The sequence below is a fragment of the Anas acuta genome, unplaced genomic scaffold (genome assembly GCF_963932015.1).
Source record: "Anas acuta unplaced genomic scaffold, bAnaAcu1.1 SCAFFOLD_265, whole genome shotgun sequence".
Classification (NCBI taxonomy): Eukaryota; Metazoa; Chordata; class Aves; order Anseriformes; family Anatidae; genus Anas; species Anas acuta.
Window position 1 is genome coordinate 42,501 of NW_027076268.1, and position 23,985 is coordinate 66,485.

At 56.9% G+C, this 23,985-nt stretch overlaps 2 protein-coding genes across 2 annotated transcripts in view; one reads left to right on the forward strand and one right to left on the reverse strand.

Moving 5' to 3' along the window:
- LOC137849205 (integrin alpha-X-like) overlaps positions 1-2,972 on the forward strand; it is a 27,913-nt gene extending 24,941 nt beyond the window's left edge. Inside the window, exons 20-21 of the mRNA XM_068668705.1 lie at positions 1,390-1,463; positions 2,915-2,972. Of these exons, the coding sequence (XP_068524806.1) occupies positions 1,390-1,463; positions 2,915-2,972 (132 nt within the window). The remainder of the gene's footprint in view (positions 1-1,389; positions 1,464-2,914) is intronic.
- A 2,209-nt stretch (positions 2,973-5,181) lies between these two features.
- LOC137849206 (integrin alpha-D-like) lies at positions 5,182-21,471 on the reverse strand (the record flags this gene model as incomplete). The annotated part of the gene is given in 9 exon segments (XM_068668706.1): positions 5,182-5,216; positions 5,913-6,000; positions 6,002-6,043; positions 6,178-6,251; positions 6,341-6,491; positions 14,866-15,019; positions 17,174-17,325; positions 17,441-17,571; positions 21,219-21,471. Coding segments are annotated over 9 exon segments (1,080 nt in total), but the record flags the coding sequence as incomplete, so codon positions are not given.
- Between the last annotated feature and the right edge of the window lie 2,514 nt (positions 21,472-23,985).

Consider the following 23,985-nt stretch of genomic DNA (forward strand, 5'->3'; position numbering starts at 1 on the left):
ATGGGGCCAGGTTATTGGGGTGGGGATTTTGGGGTGGGGATTTGGGGTGGAGATATTGGGGTTGGGTTAATGGGGCCAGGTTATTGGGGTTGGGATTTGGGGTCGGGTTATTGGGGTGAGGGTTTTGGGCTGGAAATCTTGGGGTGGGGATTTTGGAGGGGATTTGGGGTTGGGATTTGGGATGGAAATATTGGGGTTGGGTTAATGGGGCCGGATTATTGGGGTTGGGATTTGGGGCCGGGTTATTGGGGTGGGGGTTTTGGGGTGGAAATCTTGGGGTGGGATTTTGGGGTGGGGATTTAGGGTCGGGATTTTGGGGTGTGGATATTGGGGTGCAGATATCGGGGTCAGGTTATTGGGGTTGGGATTCGGGGTCGGGTTATTGGGGTGGGGGTTTGGGGTGGGGATTTTGGGGTGGGGTTATTGGGGTTGGGATTTGGGGTCGGATTATTGGGGTGGGGGTTTTGGGGTGGAGATATTGGGGTGGGGATTTTGGGGTGGGGGTTTGGGGTGGGGTTTTGGGGTGGGGATTTGGGGTCGGGTTATTGGGGTCGAGTTATTGGGATCACATTAGTGGGGTTGGGATTTGGGATGGAAATATTGGGGTGGGGATTTGGGTGGGGATTTGGGGTGGGGGTTTTGGGGTGGGGGATTTGGGGTGGGGATTTTGGGGTGGGGATTTTGGGGTGGGGATTTGGGGTCGGGTTATTGGGGTCGAGTTATTGGGATCACATTAGTGGGGTGGGGATTTGGGGTGGGGGTTTTGGGTGGGGGTTTTGGGGTGGGGGTTTTGGGGTGGGGATTTTGGGGTGGGGATTTTGGGGCCAGGATTTGGGATGGAAATATTGGGTCGGGATTTTGGGGTGGAGGTTTTGGGGTGGGGATTTTGGGTGGGGATTTGGGGTTGGGATTTGGGATGGAAATATTGGGGTTGGGTTAATGATGCCAGGTTATTGAGGTTGGGATTTGGGGTGGGGGTTTTGAGGTGGGAGTTTTGGGGTGGGGATTTTGGGGTCGGGGTTTTGGGGTGGGGATTTTGGGGTTGGATTTGGATGGAAATATTGGGGTCAGGTTATTGGGTCTGGGTTATTGGGGGGCGATATTGGGTTTGGAATTTGGGGTGGGGGTTTTGGGGTGGGGATTTGGGGTTGGGTTATTGGAGTGGGGATTTTGGGGTGGGGATTTTGGGGTAGGGATTTGGGGTGGAAATAATGGGGTGGAGATATTGGGGTCGGGTTATTGGGGTCAGGTTATTGGGGTGGAGATATTGGGGTCAGGATTTTGGGGGTGGGGGTTTTGGGATGGGGATTTTGGGGTGGAGGTTTTGGGGTGGGGATTTTGGGGTGGGGATTTGGGTGGGGGTTTGGGGTCGGCTGACAGCCCCCACAGCTGCCCTTCGAGAAGAACTGCGGGGCCGACGCCGTCTGCCAGGACGACCTGCGGCTCTCCTGCCGCTTCCTGGGGTACGAGCCCCCCGGGACCCCCTCGGGGACCCCAAAAAAAACCCAAATCCCCCCCCCGGACCCCTCCAGATGGCCCCAAATGGCCCCAAATGGCCCCAATGTCCCCAAATGTCCCCAAATGCGCCCAAATGGCCCCAAATGGCCCCATTGACACCAATGGCCCCAAATGTCCCCAAATGGTCCCAAATGGCCCCAAATGACCCCAAATATCCCCATTGGCCCCAAATGGCCCCAAATGGTCCCAAATGGCCCCATTGACCCCAAATATCCCAAATGGCCCCAAATGCCCCAAAACATCCCCAAATGCCCCAAAATGCCCCCAAATGCCCCCAAATGACCCCATTGACCCCAAACACCCCCAAATGACCCCATTGACCCCAAACACCCCCCACTGACCCCAAATGCCCCCAAATGTCCCAATGTCCCCAAATGGCCCCCATTGACCCCAATGTCCCCAATATCCCCCAAAGTCCCAAATATCCCCAAATGCCCCCAAATGTCCTCAATGTCCTCCATTGACCCCAAATGCCCCCAATGTCTCAAAATGTCCCCAAATGGCCCCAAACACCCCCACTGACCCCAAATGTCCCGAAATGTCCCCAAATGGTCCCAAATGTCCCCAAATGCTTCCAAATGCCCCCAAATGCCCCCAAACACCCCCCATTGACCCCAAACACCCCCCACTGACCCAAATGCCCCCAAATGACCCTAAACACCCCCCCGACCTCAAATGTCCCCCATTGATTCCCACTGACCCCAACCCCCCCCGCCCCCCAATGTCCCCCACCCCAAATGTCCCCAAATGCCCCCAAATGACCCCAAATGCCCCCCACTGACCCCAAATGTCCCCAGATAACCCCATTGACCCCAATGTCCCCAAATGTCCCCAAATGGTCCCAAATGGCCCCACTGACCCCAAATATCCCCAAATGGCCCCAAATGGCCCCATTGACCCAAATATCCCCAAATATCCCCAAATGGCCCCAAAAGGCCTCATTGACCCCAATGGCCCCAAAAGCCCCCAAATGGCCCCAAATGGCCCCAAATGGCCCCATTGACCCCAATGGCCCCAAAAGCCCCCAAATGTCCCCAAAATGTCCCCAAATGTCCCCAAATGGCCCCATTGACCCAATGAACCCAATGGCCCCCATTGACCCCAAATGCCCCAAAATGGCCCCAAATGTTCCCATTGACCCCAATATCACCAAATGCCCCCCGTTGACCCCAAACACCCTCCACTGACCCAAACACCCCCCCATTGACCCCAAATGCCCCCAAATGCCCCCAAATGTCCCCATTGAATCCGGTGTCCCCCAAGGTCTCCAAATGTCCCCCATTGACCCTAAATGTCCCGAAATGTCCCCAAATGGTCCCAAATGACCCCAAACTCCCCCCCCCGCCCCCCAAATGTCCCCAAATGTCCCCAAATGACCCCAACCCCCCCCCCCCAGGGCGGAGGAGCTGGTGGTGGGGCTGAGCGAGGCCGTGGAGTTGGGTTGGGTTAATTAGGGTGGGTTAATTAGGGCTGGGTTAATTAGGGCTGGGTTGGATGGGGTGGGTGGGTTGGGTAGAGTTGGGTTGGATTGGGTTGGGTTGGGTGGGGTTGGGTTGGGTTGGGTTAATTAGGGTGGGTTAATTAGGGCTGTGTTGGGTTAATTAGGGGGGGTTAATTAGGACTGGGTTGGATGGGGTGGGTGGGGTGGGGTTGGGTTGGGTTGGGTTGGGTTGAGTGGGGTTGGGTTGGGTGGGGTTGGGTTAATTAGGGTGGGTTAATTAGGGCTGGGTTGGGTTAATTAGGGCGGGTTAATTAGGGTGGGTTAATTAGGGCTGGGTTGGGTTAATTAGGGCGGGTTAATTAGGGTGGGTTAATTAGGGCTGGGTTGGAGGAAGAGGGTTGGGTTGGGTTGGGTTGGGTTGGGTTGGGTGGGGTGGGGTTGGGGTGGGAGGGGTTGGGTTGGGTTAATTAGGGTTGGGTTAATTAGGGTGGGTTAATTAGGGTGGGTTAATTAGGGTTGGGTTAATTAGGGTGGGTTAATTAGGGTGGGCTAATTAGGGTGTGTTAATTAGGGCTGGGTTGGATGGGGTGGGTGGGGTGGGTTGGGTTGGTTTGGGTTGGTTGATTTAGGGTTGGGTTGGTCAATTTGGGGTTGATTTGGGTTGATTTGGGGTTGGGTTGGTCAATTTGGGGTTGGGTTGGGTTGGTCAATTTGGGGTCAATTTGGGGTCAGGCTGGTCCGTTTGGGGTCGGGTTGGGTTGGTCCATTTGGGGTTGATTTGGGGTCGATTTGGGGTCAATTTAGGGTCACGTTGATCAATTTTGGGTTGGGTTGGTCGATTTGGGGTTGGGTTAGGTTGGCTGATTTGGGATTGATTTGGGGTCGATTTGGGGTAGAGTTGGGGTCAATTTGGGGTTGATTTGGGGTTGGTTTAGGGTCAGTTTGGGGTCGATTTGTGTTTGATTTGGGGTCGATTTGGGGTCAGGTTGATCAATTTGGGGTTGGGTTAGGTTGGTCGATTTGGGGTCGATTTTGGGTCGATTTAGGGTCTATTTGGGGTCACTTTGGGGTCGCTTTGGGGTTGATTTAGGGTGGATTTCGGGTCACTTTGGGGTCAATTTGGGGTCGATTTGGGGTCTATTTGGGGTCACTTTGGGCTCTATTTAGGGTCACTTTGGGGTCGATTCGGGGTTGAATTGGAGTCAATTCAGGGTCGATTTGGGGGTCAATTTAGGGTCTATTTGGGGTCAATTTGGGGTCTATTTGGGGTCACTTTGGGCTCGATTTAGGGTCACTTTGGGGTCGATTCAGGGTTGAGTTGGGGTCAATTAGGGTCGATTTAGGGTCGCTTTGGAGTCGATTCGGGGTTGAATTGGGGTCAATTCAGGGTCGATTTGGGGTTAATTTAGGGTCGATTTAGGGTCTTTTGGGGGTCACTTTTGGGTCACTTTGGGGCTCGGTTTGGGGTCGTTTTGGGGTCGATTCGGGGTCGCGTTGGGGCTCCCCTACCTTTGGCGGCAGCCGGCAGACCCCCACGCGCCCCCCCGCTGCCGTCCCCGTAGAACATGGGGGCCCCCACCAGCAGCGCCCCCGCCGAGGCGCCCCCCCGGGGGGCCAGGGCGCACAGGGACGCCCCGAAGTAGGAGCCCACCTGGGGGGGGCAGCGGGGGTCAGCGGGATGGGGGGGGGGGGTCCCGCGCCCCCCACCCCACCCCCCCCGACCCCCCCCCCCTCACCTGCTGCCCCACGGCGTCCCCCCACCAGCTCCCAGGTGGGGGCCGCGGAGGAGGAAGAGGAGGAGGCGGCCGACGTGGCCGGAGCGGGGGGCCCCCCAGCGCCAGCCCCCGGCTGCCCCCCCAGGGGACAGGGGACTCGGCCCGCGTAGCCTGGGGACAGCGGGGTCAGTGGGGGGGTGGGGGTGGGGGTGGACCCCAAGACCCCCCCAAGAGAATACCAAGACCCCAAGACCCCAAGACCCCCATGGGGAAGCCAAGACCCCCATGGGGACACCGAGACCCCCAAGACCCCCACAGGGACACCGAGACCCCCATGGGGACACTGAGACCCCCAAGACCCCCAAGTGGACATCAAGACCCCCAAGACCCCAATAGGGACACCAAAAACCCCATAGGGACACCAAGACCCTAAAACCCCCATGGGAACACCAAAAACCCCAAGACCCCGACGGTGACCCCAAGACCCCCAAGACCCCCAAGGTGACCCTAAGACACCCAAGACCCCCATGGTGACCCCAAGACTCCCATGGGGGCACCAAGACCCCAATGGTGACCCCAAGACCCTGAAGACCCCCGTGGTGACCCCAAGACCCCCATGGGGACACCAAAATCCCAAAGACCCCCAAGTGGACACCGAGACCCCCAAGACCCCCACAGTGACCCCAAGACCCCCACGGGGACACCAAAACCCCAAAGACCCCCAAGAGGACAACAAGACCCCCAATAATCCCATAGGGACACCAAAACCCCAAAGACCCCCACGGTGACCCCAAGACCCCCAAGACCCCCATGGTGACCCTAAGACCCCCACGGGAACACCAAGACCCCCATGGGGACATCGACAACCCCAATAACCCCAAGTGGACACCGAGACCCCCAAGACCCCAAGAGAACACAAATGCCCCCAAGACCCCCATGGCGACCCAAGACCCCCACGGTGACCCCAAGACCCCCACGGTGACCCAAGACCCCCCACAGTGACCCCAAGACCCCCAAGACCCCCACAGTGACCCCAAGACCCCCATGGGGACACCAAGACCCCCAAGACCCCCAAGAGGACAATAAGACCCCCAATAATCCCATAGGGACACCAAAACCCCAAAGACCCCCACGGTGACCCCAAGACCCCCCCCACGGTGACCCCAAGACCCCCAAGACCCCCCCCCCCCAAAATTTGGGGACCCCCAAGCCCCCCCCCCCTCCCCCTCGCCCCTCACCCAGGTAGGCGTCGCTCATGTCCCCGGCGCCTCGGGACACGTTGAGGAAGGTGGGCTTCCCGCTGGGGCCGTAGACGAAGACCCCCCCCGGACCAGTCGTAGGCGCCCACCGCTCCCAGTACGGGCCCCTCCTGCACCAGTACAGACCGGGAGGGGACCGGTTTGGGGCTGGGGGTGGTGGGTTCGGGGTGGGGGTGGTGGGCTTGGGGTGGGGGGGGGGGTCTCAGGGTTGGGTGGGGGTCTTGGGGGGGTGGGGGCCACTCACGGGGGTGAGCAGGGCGCTGAAGCCCTCCTGGGCCATCTCCAGCTGGAAGGAGCTGCCGAGGGCGGACTGGGTGCCTGGGGGGGGGGGGGCACCAAGGGTGACGGGGGTCCCAAAATGGTCTCGGGGCCCCCCCCCCATCCCGGGACCCCCACCCGCCGGGTACCCTCGATGGCGAAGATCTTCTCCTGCAGCTGGTTCTGGATGCCCTGCAGGGCGTCGAAGTTGTCCACGCGGAAGATGTGGTCCTCGGGGGGCGCCGAGGCGATGGTCTGGAGCTCGGCGGCGGCGGCGGGGTCCCGGAAGGCGTCGCCCACCTGCGACCAAGGGGGGGGGTGGATGGAGAGGTTTGGAGATGGTCTAGAACGTCTGGGGATGGTTGGGTGGGTGGGTGGAGATGTTTTGGGATGGATGGAGATGTTTTGGGATGGATGGAGATGTTTTGGGATGGAAGGAGATGTTCTGGAGATGTTCTAGAACATCTGGAGATGGTTGGGTGGATGGTTGAGATGTTTGGAGGTGGGTGGAGATGTTCTGGAGATGGTTGGGTGGATGGATGGAGATGTTTTGGGATGGGTGGAGATGTTCTGGAGAAGGTTTAGAACATTTGGGAATGGTTGGGTGGATGGTTGAGATGTTTGGAGGTGGATGGAGATGTTTGGAGATGTTCTAGAACATCTGGAGATGGTTGGGTGGATGGATGGAGATGTTTTGGGATGGTTGGAGATGTTCTGGAGATGTTCTAGAACATCTGAGAACGGTTGAGTGGGTGGTTGGAGATGTTTTGGGATGGTTGGAGATGTTCTGGAGATGTTCTAGAACGTCTGGAGATGGTTGGGTGGATGGATGGAGATATTTTGGGATGGATGGAGATGTTTGGAGATGATCTAGAACATCTGGAGATGGTTGGGTGGGTGGGTGGAGGTGTTTTGGGTTGGATGGAGATGTTCTAGAACATCTAGGAATGGTTGGTTGGATGGATGGAGAAGTTCTGGAGGTGTTCTAGAACATCTGAAGATGGTTGGGTAGGTGGTTGGAGATGTTTTGGGTTGGATGGAGATGTTTGGAGATGTTCTAGAACATCTGGAGATGGTTGGGTGGATGGATGGAGATATTTGGGGATGGATGGAGAGGTTTGGAGATGGTCTAGAACATCTGGGAGGGGTTGGATGGATGGATGGAGACGTTCTAGAACATCTGGAGATGGTTGGGTGGTTGGTTGGAGATGTTTTGGGATGGATGGAGATGTTTCGGAGATGTTCTAGAAATTTGGGAAGGGTTGGGTGGATGGATGGAGATATTTTGGGATGGATGGAGATGTTTTGGGATGGTTGGAGATGTTCTGGAGATGTTCTAGAACATTTGGGAATGGTTGGATGGGTGTTTGGAGATGTTTTGGGATGGGTGGAGATGTTTTGGAGATGTTCTAGAACGTCTGGAGATGGTTGGGTGGATGGATGGAGATGTTTTGGGATGGATGGAGATGTTTTGGAGATGTTCTAGAACGTCTGGAGATGGTTGGGTGGATGGATGGAGATGTTTTGGGATGGTTGGAGATGTTTGGAGATGTTCTAGAACATCTGGAGGTGGTTGGGTGGATGGTTGGAGATGTTTTGGGATGGATGGAGATGTTTTGGAGATGTTCTAGAGCATCTGGAGATGGTTGAGTGGATGTTTGGAGATGTTTTGGGATGGAAGGAGAAGTTCTGGAGATGTTCTAGAACGTCTGGAGATGGTTGGGTGGATGGATGGAGATGTTTTGGGATGGATGGAGATGTTCTAGAACATCTAGGAATGGTTGGTTGGATGGATGGAGATGTTTTGGAGATGACCTAGAACATGTGGAGATGGTTGGGTGGTTATTTGGAGATGTTTTGGAATGGATGGAGATGTTTTGGAGATGTTCTAGAACATCTGGAGATGGTTGGGTGGGTGGATGGAGGTGTTTTGGGTTGAATGGAGATGTTCTAGAACATCTAGGAATGGTTGGGTGGATGGTTGGAGATGTTTTGTGATGGTTGGAGATGTTCTGGAGATGTTCTAGAACGTCTGAGAACAGTTGGGTGGATGGATGGAGATGTTCTAGAACATCTGGGAGAATTTGGGTGGATGGATGGAGATGTTTTGGGATGGAAGGAGAAGTTCTGGAGGTGTTCTAGAACATCTGGAGATGTTTGGGTGGATGGATGGAGATGTTTTGGGGTGGATGGAGATGTTTGGAGATGTTCTAGAACATCTAGGAACGGTTGGGTGGATGGATGGAGATGTTCTGGAGATGTTCTAGAACATCTGAGAACGGTTGGGTGGATGGATGGAGATGTTTTGGGATGGGTGGAGATGTTCTGGAGAAGGTTTAGAACATCTGGGGACGGTTGGGTGGGTGGTTGGAGATGTTTTGGGATGGTTGGAGATGTTCTGGAGATGTTCTAGAACATCTGGGGATGGTTGGGTGGATGGTTGAGATGTTTTGGGTTGGAAGGAGAAGTTCTGGAGATGTTCTAGAACATCTGGGAGGGGTTGGGTGGATGGATGGAGATGTTTTGGGATGGATGGAGATGTTCTGGAGATGTTCTAGAACATCTGCGGATGGTTGGGTGGATGGTTGAGATGTTTGGAGGTGGGTGGAGATGTTCTGGAGATGGTTGGATGGATGGATGGAGACGTTTTGGGATGGTTGGAGATGTTCTGGAGAAGGTTTAGAACATTTGGGAGTGGTTGGGTGGATGGATGGAGATGTTTTGGGTTGGAAGGAGAAGTTCTGGAGATGGTCTAGAACATCTGGAGATGGTTGGGTGGGTGGATGGAGATGTTTTGGGATGGATGGAGATGTTCTGGAGATGTTCTAGAACATCTGGGGATGGTTGGGTGGGTGGATGGAGATGTTTTGGGTTGGATGGAGATGTTTTGGAGATGTTCTAAAACATCTGGGGATGGTTGGGTGGATGGATGGAGATGTTCTAGAACGTCTGAGAATGGTTGGGTGGGTGATTGGAGATGTTTTGGGATGGATGGAGATGTTTTGGAGATGTTCTAGAACATCTGCGGATGGTTGGGTGGGTGGATGGAGATGTTTTGGGATGGATGGAGATGTTCTAGAACATCTAGGAATGGTTGGGTGGGTGGGTGGAGATGTTTTGGGTTGGATGGAGATGTTTTGGGATGGATGGAGATGTTCTAGAACATCTGGAGATGGTTGGATTGATGGATGGAGATGTTCTGGCGATGTTCTAGAACGTCTGGGAGGGGTTGGGTGGGTGGATGGAGATGTTTTGGGTTGGATGGAGATGTTTGGAGATGTTCTAGAACGTCTGAGAACGGTTGGGTGGATGGATGGAGATGTTCTAGAACATCTGGGAGGGGTTGGATGGATGGTTGGAGATGTTTTGGGTTGGATGGAGATGTTTGAGGTGGATGGAGAAGTTCTGGAGATGTTCTAAAACATCTGGAGATGGTTGGGTGGATGGATGGAGATGTTCTAGAACATCTAGGGATGGTTGGATGGATGGTTGAGATATTTTGGGATGGATGGAGATGTTTCGGAGATGTTCTAGAAATTTGGGAAGGGTTGGGTGGATGGATGGTGATGTTTTGGGATGGAGGGAGATGTTTGGAGATGTTCTAGAACATCTGGGAGGGGTTAGTTGGATGGATGGAGATGTTTTGGGTTGGACGGAGCTATTTTGGGGATCTTTTGGGACATTTTGGGATGGATGGAGCAATTTTGGGGATCTTTTGGGATCTTTTGGGGCGGAAAGAGCTATTTTGGGGATATTTTGGGACATTTTGGGATGGATGGAGATGTTTTGGGATGGATGGAGCTATTTTAGGGATCTTTTGGGATGGATGGAGCAATTTTGGGGATCTTTTGGGATCTTTTGGGATGGACGGAGCTATTTTGAGATGTTTGGGGTGGACAGAACTATTTTGGGGAACTTTTGGGACGTTTTGGGATGGACGGAGATCTTTTGGGGATCTTTTGGGACCTGTCGGGGTGGACCGAGCTATTTTGGGATCTTTTGGGATGTACGGAACTATTTTGGGATCTTTGAGGATGGACGGAGCTATTTTGGGGATCTTTTGGGACATTTTGGGATGGACGGAGATGTTTTGGGATGGACAGAGCTGTTTTGGGGATCTTTTGGGACAGGTGGAGATATTTTGGGGATATTTTGGGATTTTTTGGGATGGAAGGAGCTATTTTGGGGACCTTTTGGGATCTTTTGGGATGGGTGGAGATATTTTGGGGATATTTTGGGATTTTTTGGGATGGAGGGAGCTATTTTGGTGATCTTTTGGGACCATTTGGGATGGAGGGAGCTATTTTGGGGATATTTTGGGACATTTTAGGATGGATGGAGATTTTTAGGAATGGAAGGAACTATTTTGGGGATCTTTTGGGACATTTTGGGGACATTTTTGGGGTGCCTCACCCCGATGGCGTAGCGGACGACCCCGGCGCGCGCCACGTGGGGGACGACGTGGCGGTACTCCAGGGGGTCCCCGTACTATTTTGGGGATCTTTTGGGACATTTTGGGATGGACGGAGATGTTTTGGGACGGACAGAGCTATTTTGGGGATATTTTGAGACATTTTAGGATGGATGGAGATTTTTGGGGATGGAAGGAGCTATTCTGGGGACCTTTTGGGATCTTTTGGGGCGGGTGGAGATATTTTGGGGATATTTTGGGACATTTTGGGATGGAGGGAGCTATTTTGAGGATATTTTGGGACATTTTGGGGCGGACGGAGCTATTTTGGGGATCTTTTGGGACATTTTGGGACGGGTGGATATATTTCGGGGATATTTTGGGATCTTTTGGGATGGACGGAGCTATTTTGGGGACCTTTTGGGACATTTTGGGACGGGTGGATATATTTTGGGGATATTTTGGGATTTTTTGGGCCATTTTGGGGACATTTTTGGGGTGCCTCACCCCGATGGCGTAGCGGACGACCCCGGCGCGCGCCACGTTGGGGACGACGTCGCGGTACTCCAGGGGGTCCCCGTACTATTTTGGGGATCTTTTGGGACATTTTGGAACGGATGGAGATTTTTGGGGATGGACGGAGCTATTTTGGGGATCTTTTGGGACGTCTTGAGATGGACGGTGACGTTTTGGGATGGATGGAGCTATTTTGGGCATCTTTTGGGACATTTTGGGATGGACGGAGATGTTTCGGGATGGACAGAGCATTTTTGGGGATCTTTTGGGATCTTTTGGGACGGGTGGAGATATTTTGGGGATCTTTGGGGATTTTTTGGGATGGAGGGAGATATTTTGGGATCTTTTGAGATGGACAGAGCTATTTTGGGGATCTTTTGGGACATTTTAGGATGGATGGAGATTTTTGGGGATGGACGGAGCTATTTTGGGGATCTTTTGGGACCTTTTGGGATGGACGGAGCAATTTTGGGGATCTTTTGGGACGTCTTGAGATGGACGGTGACGTTTTGGGATGGATGGAGCTATTTTGGGGATGTTTTGGGATCTTTTGGGGTGGACGGAGCTATTTGGGGTTCTTTTGGGATGGATGGAGCTATTTTGGGGGTGTTTTAGGATCTTTTGGGATGGATGGAGCTATTTTAGGGATCTTTTGGGAGGACAGAGCTATTTGGGGGATCTTTTGGGACATTTTGGGATGGACGGAGATCTTTTGGGGATCTTTTGGGACATTTTGGGACGGGTGGAGATATTTTGGGGATATTTTGGGATTTTTTGGGTGGATGGAGCTATTTTGGGATTTTTTGGGACATTTTGGGGACATTTTTGGGCGCCTCACCCCGATGCGTAGCGGACGACCCCGGCGCGCGCCACGTTGGGGACGACGTCGCGGTACTCCAGGGGGTCCCCGTACTATTTTGGGGATCTTTTGGGACATTTTGGAACGGATGGAGATTTTTGGGATGGACGGAGCTATTTTGGGGATCTTTTAGGACGTCTTGAGATGGACGGTGACGTTTTGGGATGGACGGAGCTATTTTGGGGATCTTTGGGGACATTTTGGGATGGATGGAGCTATTTGGGGGATCTTTGGGGATCTTTTGGGATGGACAGAGCTTTTTTGGGGAACTTTTGGGACATTTTAGGATGGATGGAGATTTTTAGGGATGGAAGGAGCTATTTTGGGGATCTTTTGGGACATTTTGGGGTGGACGGAGCTATTTTGGGGATCTTTTGGGACCTTTTGGGATGGACGGAGCTATTTTGGGGATCTTTTGGATGGAGGGAGCAATTTTGGGGATATTTTGGGACCTTTTGGTGTGGATGGAGCTATTTTGGGGATCTTTTGGGATGGAGGGAGCGATTTTGGGGATATTTTGGGACATTTTAGGATGGATGGAGATTTTGGGGGATGGAAGGAGCTATTCTGGGGACCTTTTGGACATTTTGGGACGGGTGGATATATTTTGGGGATATTTTGGGATTTTTTGGGATGGAGGGAGCTATTTTGGGGATTTTTTGGGCCATTTTGGGGACATTTTTGGGGTGCCTCACCCCGATGGCGTAGCGGACGACCCCGGCGCGCGCCACGTGGGGGACGACGTCGCGGTACTCCAGGGGTCCCCGTACTATTTTGGGGATCTTTTGGGACATTTTGGGATGGATGGAGATTTTGGGGGATGGACGGAGCTATTTTGGGGATCTTTTGGGACGTCTTGAGATGGACGGTGACGTTTTGGGATGGATGGAGCTATTTTGGGGATCTTTTGGGACCTTTTGGGACAGGTGGAGATATTTTGGGGATCTTTTGGGACATTTTGGGACGGGTGGATATATTTTGGGTATATTTTGGGATTTTTTGGGATGGAGGGAGCTATTTTGGGGACCTTTAGGGATCTTTTGGGATGGAAGGAGCTATTTTGGGATCTTTGGGGATCTTTTGGGACGGGTGGAGATATTTTGGGGATATTTTGGACCTTTTGGGATGGGTGGAGCTATTCTGGGGATATTTTGGGATTTTTTGGGACCTTTTGGGGACATTTTTGGGGCGCCTCACCCCGATGGCGTAGCGGACGACCCCGGCGCGCGCCACGCTGGGGACGACGTCGCGGTACTCCAGCGGGTCCCCGTACTATTTTGGGGATCTTTTGGGACATTTTAGAACGGATGGAGATTTTTGGGGATGGACGGAGCTATTTTGGGGATCTTTTGGGACGTCTTGAGATGGACGGTGACGTTTTGGGATGGATGGAGCTATTTTGGGGATCTTTTGGGATCTTTTGGGACAGGTGGAGATGTTTTGGGGATCTTTTGGGATTTTTTGGGATGGGTGGATATATTTTGGGGATATTTTTGGATTTTTTGGGATGGACGAAGCTATTTGGGGGATCTTTTGGGACCTTTTGGGATGGAAGGAGTTATTTTGGGGATCTTTGGGGATCTTTTGGGACGGGTGGAGATATTTTGGGGATATTTTGGGACATTTTGGGACGGGTGGAGCTATTTTGGGATATTTTGGATTTTTTGGGACATTTTGGGGACATTTTTGGGGCGCCTCACCCCGATGGCGTAGCGGACGACCCCGGCGCGCGCCACGTTGGGGACGACGTCGCGGTACTCCAGGGGGTCCCCGTACTATTTTGGGGATCTTTTGGGACATTTTAGGATGGATGGAGATTTTTGGGGATGGACGGAGCTATTTTGGGGATCTTTTGAATGTCTTGAGACGGACAGTGACGTTTTGGGATGGATGGAGCTATTTTGGGGATCTTTTGGGATCTTTTGGACAGGTGGAGATGTTTTGGGGATCTTTTGGGATCTTTTGGACGGGTGGATATATTTTGGGGATATTTTGGGATTTTTTGGAATAGACAGAGCTATTTTGGGGATCTTTTGGGACATTTTGGGATGGACAGAGCTATTTTGGGGATATTTTGGGACATTTTGGGGTGGACGGAGCTATTTTGGGGATCTTTTGGGACATTTTGGGACGGGTGGATATATTTTGGGGATATTTGGGGATTTTTTGGGCCATTTTGGGGACATTTTTGGGGCGCCTCACCCCGATGGCGTAGCGGACGACCCCGGCACGCGCCACGTTGGGGACGACGTCGCGGTACTCCAGGGGGTCCCCGTACTATTTTGGGGATCTTTTGGGACATTTTGGAACGGATGGAGATTTTTGGGGATGGAAGGAGCTATTTTGGGGATCTTTTGGAATGTCTTGAGATGGACGGTGACGTTTTGGGATGGACGGAGCTATTTTGGGGATCTTTTGGGACATTTGGGGATGGACAGAGATGTTTTGGGATGGACAGAGCTATTTTGGAGATCTTTTGGGATTTTTTGGGATGGACGGAGCTATTTTGGAGAACTTTTGGGATTTTTTGGGATGGACGCAGCTATTTTGGGATCTTTTGAGATGGACAGAGCTATTTGGGGGATCTTTTGGGACCTTTTGGGATGGATGGAGATGTTTTGGGATGGATGGAGCTATTTTGGGGATCTTTTGGGATTTTTTGGGATGGACAGAGCTATTTTGGAGAACTTTTGGGATGGACGCAGCTATTTTGGGATCTTTTGAGATGGACAGAGCTATTTGGGGGATCTTTTGGGACCTTTTGGATGGACGGAGATGTTTTGGGATGGACGGAGCTATTTTGGGGATCTTTTGGGACCTTTTGGGATGGACAGAGCTGTTTTGGGGATTTTTTGGGCCATTTTGGGGACATTTTTGGGGCGCCTCACCCCGATGGCGTAGCGGACGACCCCGGCGCGCGCCACGTTGGGGACGACGTCGCGGTACTCCAGGGGGTCCCCGTACTTCCGGCCGTCTGTCACCACGATCAGGATTTTGGTGGCCCCCGCCCGGGTCCCCTTCCCGGGCCCGAAGAGCTCCCTCCTGCCACGGGGACAACCGCGTCACCCTTGGGTGCCCCATGTCACCCCTGGGTGCCACCACACCCCCTTTGGGGCCACCGTGTCACCTTGGGGTGTCCCATGTCACCCTGGGGTGCCCTATGTCACCCTTGGGTGCCACCATAACCGCTTGGGGCCACCAGGTCAACCTTGGGTGTCCCATGTCACCCTTGGGTGCCACCACACCCCCTTTGGGGCCACCGTGTCACCCTTGGGTGCTCCATGTCACCCTTGGGTGCCACCATAACCGCTTGGGGCCACCAGGTCAACCTTGGGTGCCCCATGTCACCCTTGGGTGCCCCTTGTCACCCTTGGGTGCCACCATAACCCCTTGGGGCCACCATGTCACCCTTGGGTGCCCCACATCACCCTGGGGTGCCCCATGTCACCCTGGGGTGTCCCACATCACCCTGGGGTGTCCCATGTCACCCTAGGGTCCCAACACGTCACCCTTGGGTGCCCCATGTCAACCTTGGGTGCCACCAGGTCACCCTTGGGTGCCACCATAACCCCTTGGGGCCACCAGGTCAACCTTGGGTGCCACCACATCACCCTTGGGTGCCACCACGTCACCATGGGGTTCTACCACACCCCCTTTAGGGCCACCAGGTCACCCTTGGGTGTCACCACATCACCCTTGGGTGCCCCATGTCACCCTGGGGTGTCCCATGTCACCCTTGGGTGACACCATGTCACCCTTTGGGGCCACCAGGTCACCCTTGGGTCCCACCCCATTATCCCGGGGTCCCACCCAACACCCCAGGGTGCCACCACGTCACCCTTGGGTGCCACCATGTCACCCTGGGGTTCTACCACACCCCCTTTAGGGCCACCAGGTCTACCTTGGGTGCCACCATAACCCCTTGGGGCCACCATGTCACCCTTGGGTGCCACCCCATCACCCCGGGGTCCCACCCCATCACCCCGGGGTCCCACCCAACACCCCAGGGTGCCACCACACCCTCTTTAGGGCCACCAGGTCTACCTTGGGTGCCACCCCATCACCCTTGGGTCCCACCCCGCCACCCCGGGGTCCCACCCCGCCACCCTGGGGTCCCACCCCATCACCCCGGGGTGCCACCACACCCCCTTTGGGGCCACCAGGTCTACCTTGGGTGCCACCCCGTCACCCTTTGGTCCCACCCCATCACCCTTGGGTGCCACCCCATCACCCTTGGGTCCCACCCAACACCCCGGGGTCCCACCCAACACCCCGGGGTCCCACCCAACACCCCGGGGTGCCACCACACCCCCTTTAGGGCCACCAGGTCACCCTTGGGTGCCACCAGGTTCTACCACATTCCCTTTAGGGCCACCAGGTCTACCTTGGGTGCCACCCCATCACCCTTGGGTGCCACCCCGCCACCCCAGGGTCCCACCCAACACCCCGGGGTCCCACCCCATCACCCCGGGGTGCCACCACACCCCCTTTGGGGCCACCAGGTCTACCTTGGGTGCCACCATAACCCCTTGGGGCCACCATGTCACCCTTGGGTGCCACCCCCATCACCCTTGGGTCCCACCCCGTCACCCCGGGGCCCCACCACGTCACCCTTGGGTCCCACCACATCACCATGGGGTGTCCCACGTCACTCTTGGGTGCCCCATGTCACCCTGGGGTCCCACCCCATCACCCTTGGGTGCCACCCCATCACCCCAGGGTGCCACCACACCCCCTTTAGGGCCACCAGGTCTACCTTGGGTGCCACCCCGTCACCCCAGGGTCCCACCCCGCCACCCCGGGGTGCCACCCAACACCCCAGGGTCCCACCCCGCCACCCCGGGGTCCCACCCCATCACCCCAGGGTGCCACCACACCCCCTTTAGGGCCACCAGGTCTACCTTGGGTGCCACCCCGTCACCCTTGGGTGCCACCACATCACCATGGGGTTCTACCACACCCCCTTTAGGGCCACCAGGTCTACCTTGGGTCCCACCCAACACCCCGGGGTGTCACCATGTCACCCTTGGGTGCCACCAGGTTCTACCACATTCCCTTTAGGGCCACCAGGTCTACCTTGGGTGCCACCCCATCACCCTTGGGTGCCACCCACCACCCCAGGGTCCCACCCCATCACCCTTAGGTCCCACCCCATCACCCTGGGGTCCCACCCTGCCACCCCGGGGTGCCACCCACAGCGCGGTCCGGATGGCGCTGGCCGTGTGCGTGGTCCCTCGGCTCTGGGCCATGTCGCGGACCTCGGCCTCGCGCCCCCGCGGGGACAAGCGGTCGAAGGCGGCGAAGTCGAAGTGGACGAAGGACCCGGTGGAGAACTGCATGAGGGCGAACTGGGGGGGGGGGTGGGGAGGAGAAGAAGTTACGGGGGGGCACCCATGGGTGCTGGGTGGGTGGGGGGGGTGGGTGGGGGGGGTGGGGGGGGGGGGGGGGTCGGTGGCCACCTACGCGGGTGTTGGTGGCCCGGAAGCGCCGCATGACCTGGACGATGAAGTCCTTCATCCGCTCGAAGTCGGGGGGGGAGATGCTGCCGGAGCCGTCCACCAGGAAGACGATGTCGGAGGCCAGCGTGGGGCAGGCTGTGGGGCAGGGGGTGTGGGGCGGGGGTGTGGGGCGGGGGTGTGGGGCGGGGTGTGGGGTGGGGTGTGGGGTGGGATATGGGGTGGGGTGGGGGACGGGGACACGAAGGAAGGCTCCGTTTAGGTTGTCTGTCTTGGGGTTCAATGGGGTCTTCCCTGCCCCATAGATCCCATCTCTGAGGGTTTGGGGTCTTCCCTGCCCCATAGAGCCCATCTCCAAGGGTTTGGGGTCTTCTCCACCCCATAGATCCCATCTCCAAGGGTTTGGGGTCTTCTCCACCCCATATCCGCCCCATAGATGCCATCTACCTTGATATCGGGTCTTATCCACCCCATATCTGCCCCATAGAACCCATCTCCGAGGGTTTTGGGGTCTTCCCTGCCCCATAGATCCCATCTACCCCACCATCAGGTCTTCTCCGCCCCATATCCGCCCCATAGAACCAATCTCCAAGGGTTTGGGTCTTCCCTGCCCCATAGATCCCATCTCTAAGGGTTTGGGGTCTTCTCCACCCCATATCTGCCCCATAGATCCCATCTACCCCACCATCAGGTCTTCTCCACCCCATAGATCCCATCTCTGAGGGGTTTGGGGTCTTCCCTGCCCCATAGATCCCATCTCCAAGGGGTTTGGGGTCTTCTCCGCCCCATAGATCCCATCTCTAAAGGTTTGGGGTCCTCCCTGCCCCATAGATCCCATCTCCAAGGGTTTGGGGTCTTCCCCGCCCCATAGATCCCATCTCCAAGGGTTTGGGGTCTTCCCCGCCCCATAGATCCCATCTCCAAGGGTTTGGGGTCTTCCCTGCCCCATAGATCCCATCTCTAAGGGTTTGGGGTCTTCCCTGCCCCATAGATCCCATCTCTAAGGGTTTGGGGTCTTCCCCGCCCCATAGATCCCATCTACCCCACCATCAGGTCTTCCCTGCCCCATAGATCCCATCTCTAAGGGTTTGGGTCTTCCCTGCCCCATAGATCCCATCTCCAAGGGTTTGGGTCTTCCCCACCCCATATCTGCCCCATAGATCCCATCCAGCCCCATAGGACCCCCCTCCCGCCCCATAGAACCCCCCTCCCGCCCCATAGGACCCCCCCCTGCCCCATAGACCCCCCTCCCGCCCCATAGAACCCCCCTCCCGCCCCATAGCACCCCCCCCACCCTTATAGGGTCGCCCCCCACCCCATAGAACCCCCCTCCCGCCCCATAGAACCCCCCTCCAGCCCCATAGAACCCTCCCCCCACCCCATAGGACCCCCCCCACCCTTATAGGGTCGCCCCCCACCCCATAGAACCCCCCTCCTGCCCCACAGAACCCCCCCCCGCCCCATAAGACCCCCCCCACCCTTATAGGGTCGCCCCCCACCCCATAGAACCCCCCTCCTGCCCCATAGCACCCCCCTCCCGCCCCATAGAATCCCCCTCCCGCCCCATAGAACCCCCTCCCGCCCCATAGGACCCCCCCCACCCTTATAGGGTCACCCCCCTCCTGCCCCATAGAATCCCCCTCCCGCCCCATAGAACCCCCCTCCAGCCCCATAGAATCCCCCTCCTGCCCCATAGGACCCCCCCCACCCTTATAGGGTCGCCACCCGCCCCATAGAACCCCCCTCCCGCCCCATAAGACCCCCCCCCACCCTTATAGGGTCACCCCCTCCCGCCCCATAGAACCCCCCTCCCGCCCCATAGAACCCCCCTCCTGCCCCATAGAACCCCCTTCCTGCCCCATAGACCCCCCTCCAGCCCCATTGAACCCCCCCCTTCCCCATAAGACCCCCCCTCCTGCCCCATAGGACCCCCCACACCCTTATAGGGTCGCCCCCCACCCCATAGAATCCCCCCCCGCCCCATAGAACCCCCCTCCCGCCCCACAGAACCCCCCCCCCGCCCCATAAGACCCCCCCCCCCGCCCCATAGAACCCCCCCCACCCTTATAGGGTCGCCCCCCACCCCATAGGACCCCCCCCCTGCCCCATAGAACCCCCCTCCCGCCCCATAAGACCCCCCCCCGCCCCCATAGGACCCCCCCCACCCTTATAGGGTCGCCCCCACCCCGCCCCATAGAACCCCCCTCCTGCCCCATAGAGCCCCCCCCCGCCCCATAGAACCCCCCTCCCGCCCCATAGGACCCCGCCCCTGCCCCATAGGACCCCCCCCCCGCCCCATAAGACCCCCCCCACCCTTATAGGGTCGCCCCCATCCAGCCCCATAGAACCCCCCCCTGCCCCATAGAACCACCCTCCAGCCCCATAAGACCCCCCTCCAGCCCCATAGAACTCCCCTCCTGCCCCATAGAACCCCCCTCCCGCCCCATAAGACCCCCCCGCCCCATAGAACCCCCCTCCAGCCCCATAGACCCCCCTCCAGCCCCATAGAACCCCCCTCTGCCCCACAGAACCCCCCCCTGCCCCATAGGATCCCCCCCACCCTTATAGGTTCGCCCCCCACCCCATAGGACCCCCCTCCTGCCCCATAGGACCCCCCTCCTGCCCCATAGCACCCCCCTCCAGCCCCATAGAACCCCCCTCCAGCCCCATAGAACCCCCCCTGCCCCATAGAACCCCCCCCCACCCCATAGAACCCCCCTCCCGCCCCATAAGACCCCCCCCCCCGCCCCATAGAACCCCCCCCCCGCCCCATAGGACCCCCCTCCCGCCCCATAGAACCCCCCCCCTGCCCCATAGAACCCCCTCCCGCCCCATAGGACCCCCCCCACCCTTATAGGGTCGCCCCCCGCCCCATAGAACCCCCCTCCCGCCCCATAGAACCCCCTCACCCTTATAGGGTCACCCCCATCCAGCCCCATAAGACCCCCCTCCAGCCCCATAGGACCCCCCCCTGCCCCATAGAACCCCCCCCCGCCCCATAGGACCCCCCCCACCCTTATAGGGTTGCCCCCCACCCCATAGAACCCCCCTCCCGCCCCATAGAACCCCCCCCCGCCCCATAGGCCCCCTCCCACCCTTATAGGGTCGCCCCCCGCCCCATAGAACCCCCCTCCTGCCCCATAGAACCCCCTCCAGCCCCATAGAACCCCCCTCCCGCCCCATAGGACCCCCCTCCAGCCCCATAAGACCCCCTTCCCGCCCCATAGAACCCCCCCCCCGCCCATAGAACCCCCTCCCGCCCCATAGAACCCCCCCCCGTCCCATAGGACCCCCCTCCCGCCCCATATAACCCCCCTCCCGCCCCATAGGACCCCCCCCACCCTTATAGGGTCGCCCCCCACCCCATAGAACCCCCTCCCGCCCCATAAGACCCCCCCCACCCTTATAGGGTCACCCCCATCCAGCCCCATAGAACCCCCCTCCTGCCCCATAGAACCCCCCCCCGCCCCATAAGACCCCCCTCCCGCCCCATAAGACCCCCCCCACCCTTATACGGTCACCCCCATCCAGCCCCATAGAACCCCCCCCCGCCCCATAGAACCCCCCCCTGCCCCATAGGACCCCCCCACCCTTATAGGGTCGCCCCCCACCCCATAGAACCCCCCTCCCGCCCCATAAGACCCCCCCCACCCTTATAGGGTCACCCCCATCCAGCCCCATAGAACCCCCCTCCCACCCCATAGAACCCCCCTCCCGCCCCATAAGACCCCCCCCCGCCCCATAGGACCCCCCCCACCCTTATAGGGTCGCCCCCCGCCCCATACCTGGCCTCGTGTCCGGTAGGGCCCTGCCGGGGGGCAGGAGGAGGCAGAGCCCCGGCAGCTCCTCCAGTTCCCCGCACGTCCTACGAGCTTTGGGGCTGCACGCCTGCGCCCCACAGACCCCAAAAAGGCCCCAGTGGGTCCCAGTAGGACCCAGTAGGACCCAGTAGGACCCACCAGACCCCAAAAGATCCAGTAGGCCCCAATAGATCCCATTAAGAAACCAAGAGATCCCAGTAGGCCCCAGTAGGCCGCACTAGGCCCCAGTAGGCCCCAGTAGATCCCACACACCCAAAAGGCCCCAGTGGGTCCCAGTAGGACCCAGTAGACCCCAGTAGGACCCACCAGACCCCAAAAGATCCAGTAGAACCCAATAGATCCCAATAGACTCCAGTAGATCCCAGTAAGAAACCAATAGACCCCAGTAGGCCCCAATAGACCCCAGTAGATCCCATAGACCCCAAAAGATCCCAATAGGACCCAGTAGGACCCAGTAAGACCCAGTAGACCCCAGTAGGACCCAGTAGACCCCAAAAGATCCAGTAGGCCCCAAAAGATCCCAATAGAACCCCAGTAGGCCCCAATCAATCCCAGTAGATCCCATAGACATCAATAGAGCCCAGTAGGCCCCAATAGACCCACTAGACCCCAGTAGATCCCAGTAGGACCCAGTAGGACCCAGTAGACCCCAGTAGGACCCACCAGACCCCAAAAGATCCAGTAGGCCCCAAAAGATCCCAATAGACTCCAGTAGATCCCAGTAAGAACCCAATAGACCCCAGTAGGCCCCAAAAGACCCCAAAAGACCCCAGTAGATCCCATAGACCCCACTAGGCCCCAGTAGGACCCAGTAGGACCCAGTAGGACCCACCAGACCCCAAAAGATCCAGTAGGCCCCAATAGACCCCAATAGAACCCCAGTAGGCCCCAATAGATTCCAGTAGGCCCCAGTAGGCCCCAATCAACCCCAGTAGGCCCCAGAAGATCCCGGTAGGACCCAGTAGACCCCAGTAGGACCATGGGACCCCAAAAGATCCAGTAGGCCTCAATAGACTCCAGTAGACACCAGTAGGCCCCAAAAGACCCCAGTAAATCCCATAGACCCCAATAGATCCCAGTAGGCCCCAATAGACCCCAATAGACTCCAGCAAAACCCAATAGACCCCAGTAAATCCCACTAGGCCCCAAAAGATCCCAGTAGGCCCCAATAGATCCCAGTAGGCCCCAAAAGACCCCAAAAGACCCCAGTAGATCTCATAGACCCCAAAAGATCCCAGTAGGACCCAGTAGGACCCAGTAGGACCCACCAGACCCCAAAAGATCCAGGAGGCCCCAAGAGATCCCAATAGACTCCGGTAGATCCCATTAAGAAACCAATAGAAGCCAGTAGGCCCCAGTTGGCCCCAAAAGACCCCAAAAGACCCCATAGACCCCAAAAGATCCCAGTAGGACCCAGTAGGACCCAGTAGACCCCAGTAGGACCACCAGACCCCAAAAGATCCAGTAGGCCCCAATAGATCCCAATAGACTCCAGTAGACACCAGTAAGAACCAAATAGACCCCAGTAGGCCCCAGTAGGCCCCAAAAGATCCCAAAAGACCCCAGTAGATCCCAGTAGGACCCAGCAGACCCCAGTAGGACCCAGTAGGACCCACCAGACCCTAAAAGATCCAGTAGGCCCCAAGAGATCCCAATAGACTCCAGTAGATCCCAGTAAGAAACCAATAGACCCCAGTAGGCCCCAGTAAGCCCCAAAAGACCCCAGTAGATCCCATAGGCCCCAAAAGATCCCAGTAGGACCCAGTAGGACCCAGTAGGACCCAGTAGGACCCACCAGACCCCAAAAGATCCAGTAGGCCCCAATAGACCCCAATAGAACCCCAGTAGGCCCCAATAGATCCCAGTAGGCCCCAGTAGGCCCCAATCAACCCCAGTAGGCCCCAAAAGATCCCGGTAGGACCCAGTAGACCCCAGTAGGACCATGGGACCCCAAAAGATCCAGTAGGCCTCAATAGACTCCAGTAGACACCAGTAGGCCCCAAAAGACCCCAGTAAATCCCATAGACCCCAATAGATCCCAGTAGGCCCCAGTAGACCCCAATAGACTCCAGCAAAACCCAATAGACCCCAGTAAATCCCACTAGGCCCCAAAAGATCCCAGTAGGCCCCAATAGATCCCAGTAGGCCCCAAAAGACCCCAAAAGACCCCAGTAGATCTCATAGACCCCAAAAGATCCCAGTAGGACCCAGTAGGACCCAGTAGGACCCACCAGACCCCAAAAGATCCAGTAGGCCCCAAGAGATCCCAATAGACTCCAGTAGACCCCAGTAAGAAACCAATAGACCCCAGTAGGCCCCAGTAGGCCCCAATAGACCCCAGTAGATCCCATAGACCCCAAAAGATCCCAGTAGGACCCAGTAGGACCCAGTAGGACCCAGTAGGACCCACCAGTCCCCAAAAGATCCAGTAGGCCCCAAAAGATCCCAATAGACTCCAGTAGACACCAGTAAGAAGCCAATAGACCCCAGTAGGCCCCAGTAGGCCCCAAAAGACCCCAAAAGACCCCATAGACCCCAAAAGATCCCAGTAGGACCCAGTAGACCCCAGTAGGACCCACCAGACCCTAAAAGATCCAGTAGGCCCCAAAAGATCCCAATAGACTCCAGTAGATCCCATTAAGAAACCAATAGACCCCAGTAGGCCCCAGTAGGCCCCAGTAGGCCCCAAAAGACCCCATAGACCCCCAAAGATCCCAGTAGGACCCAGTCG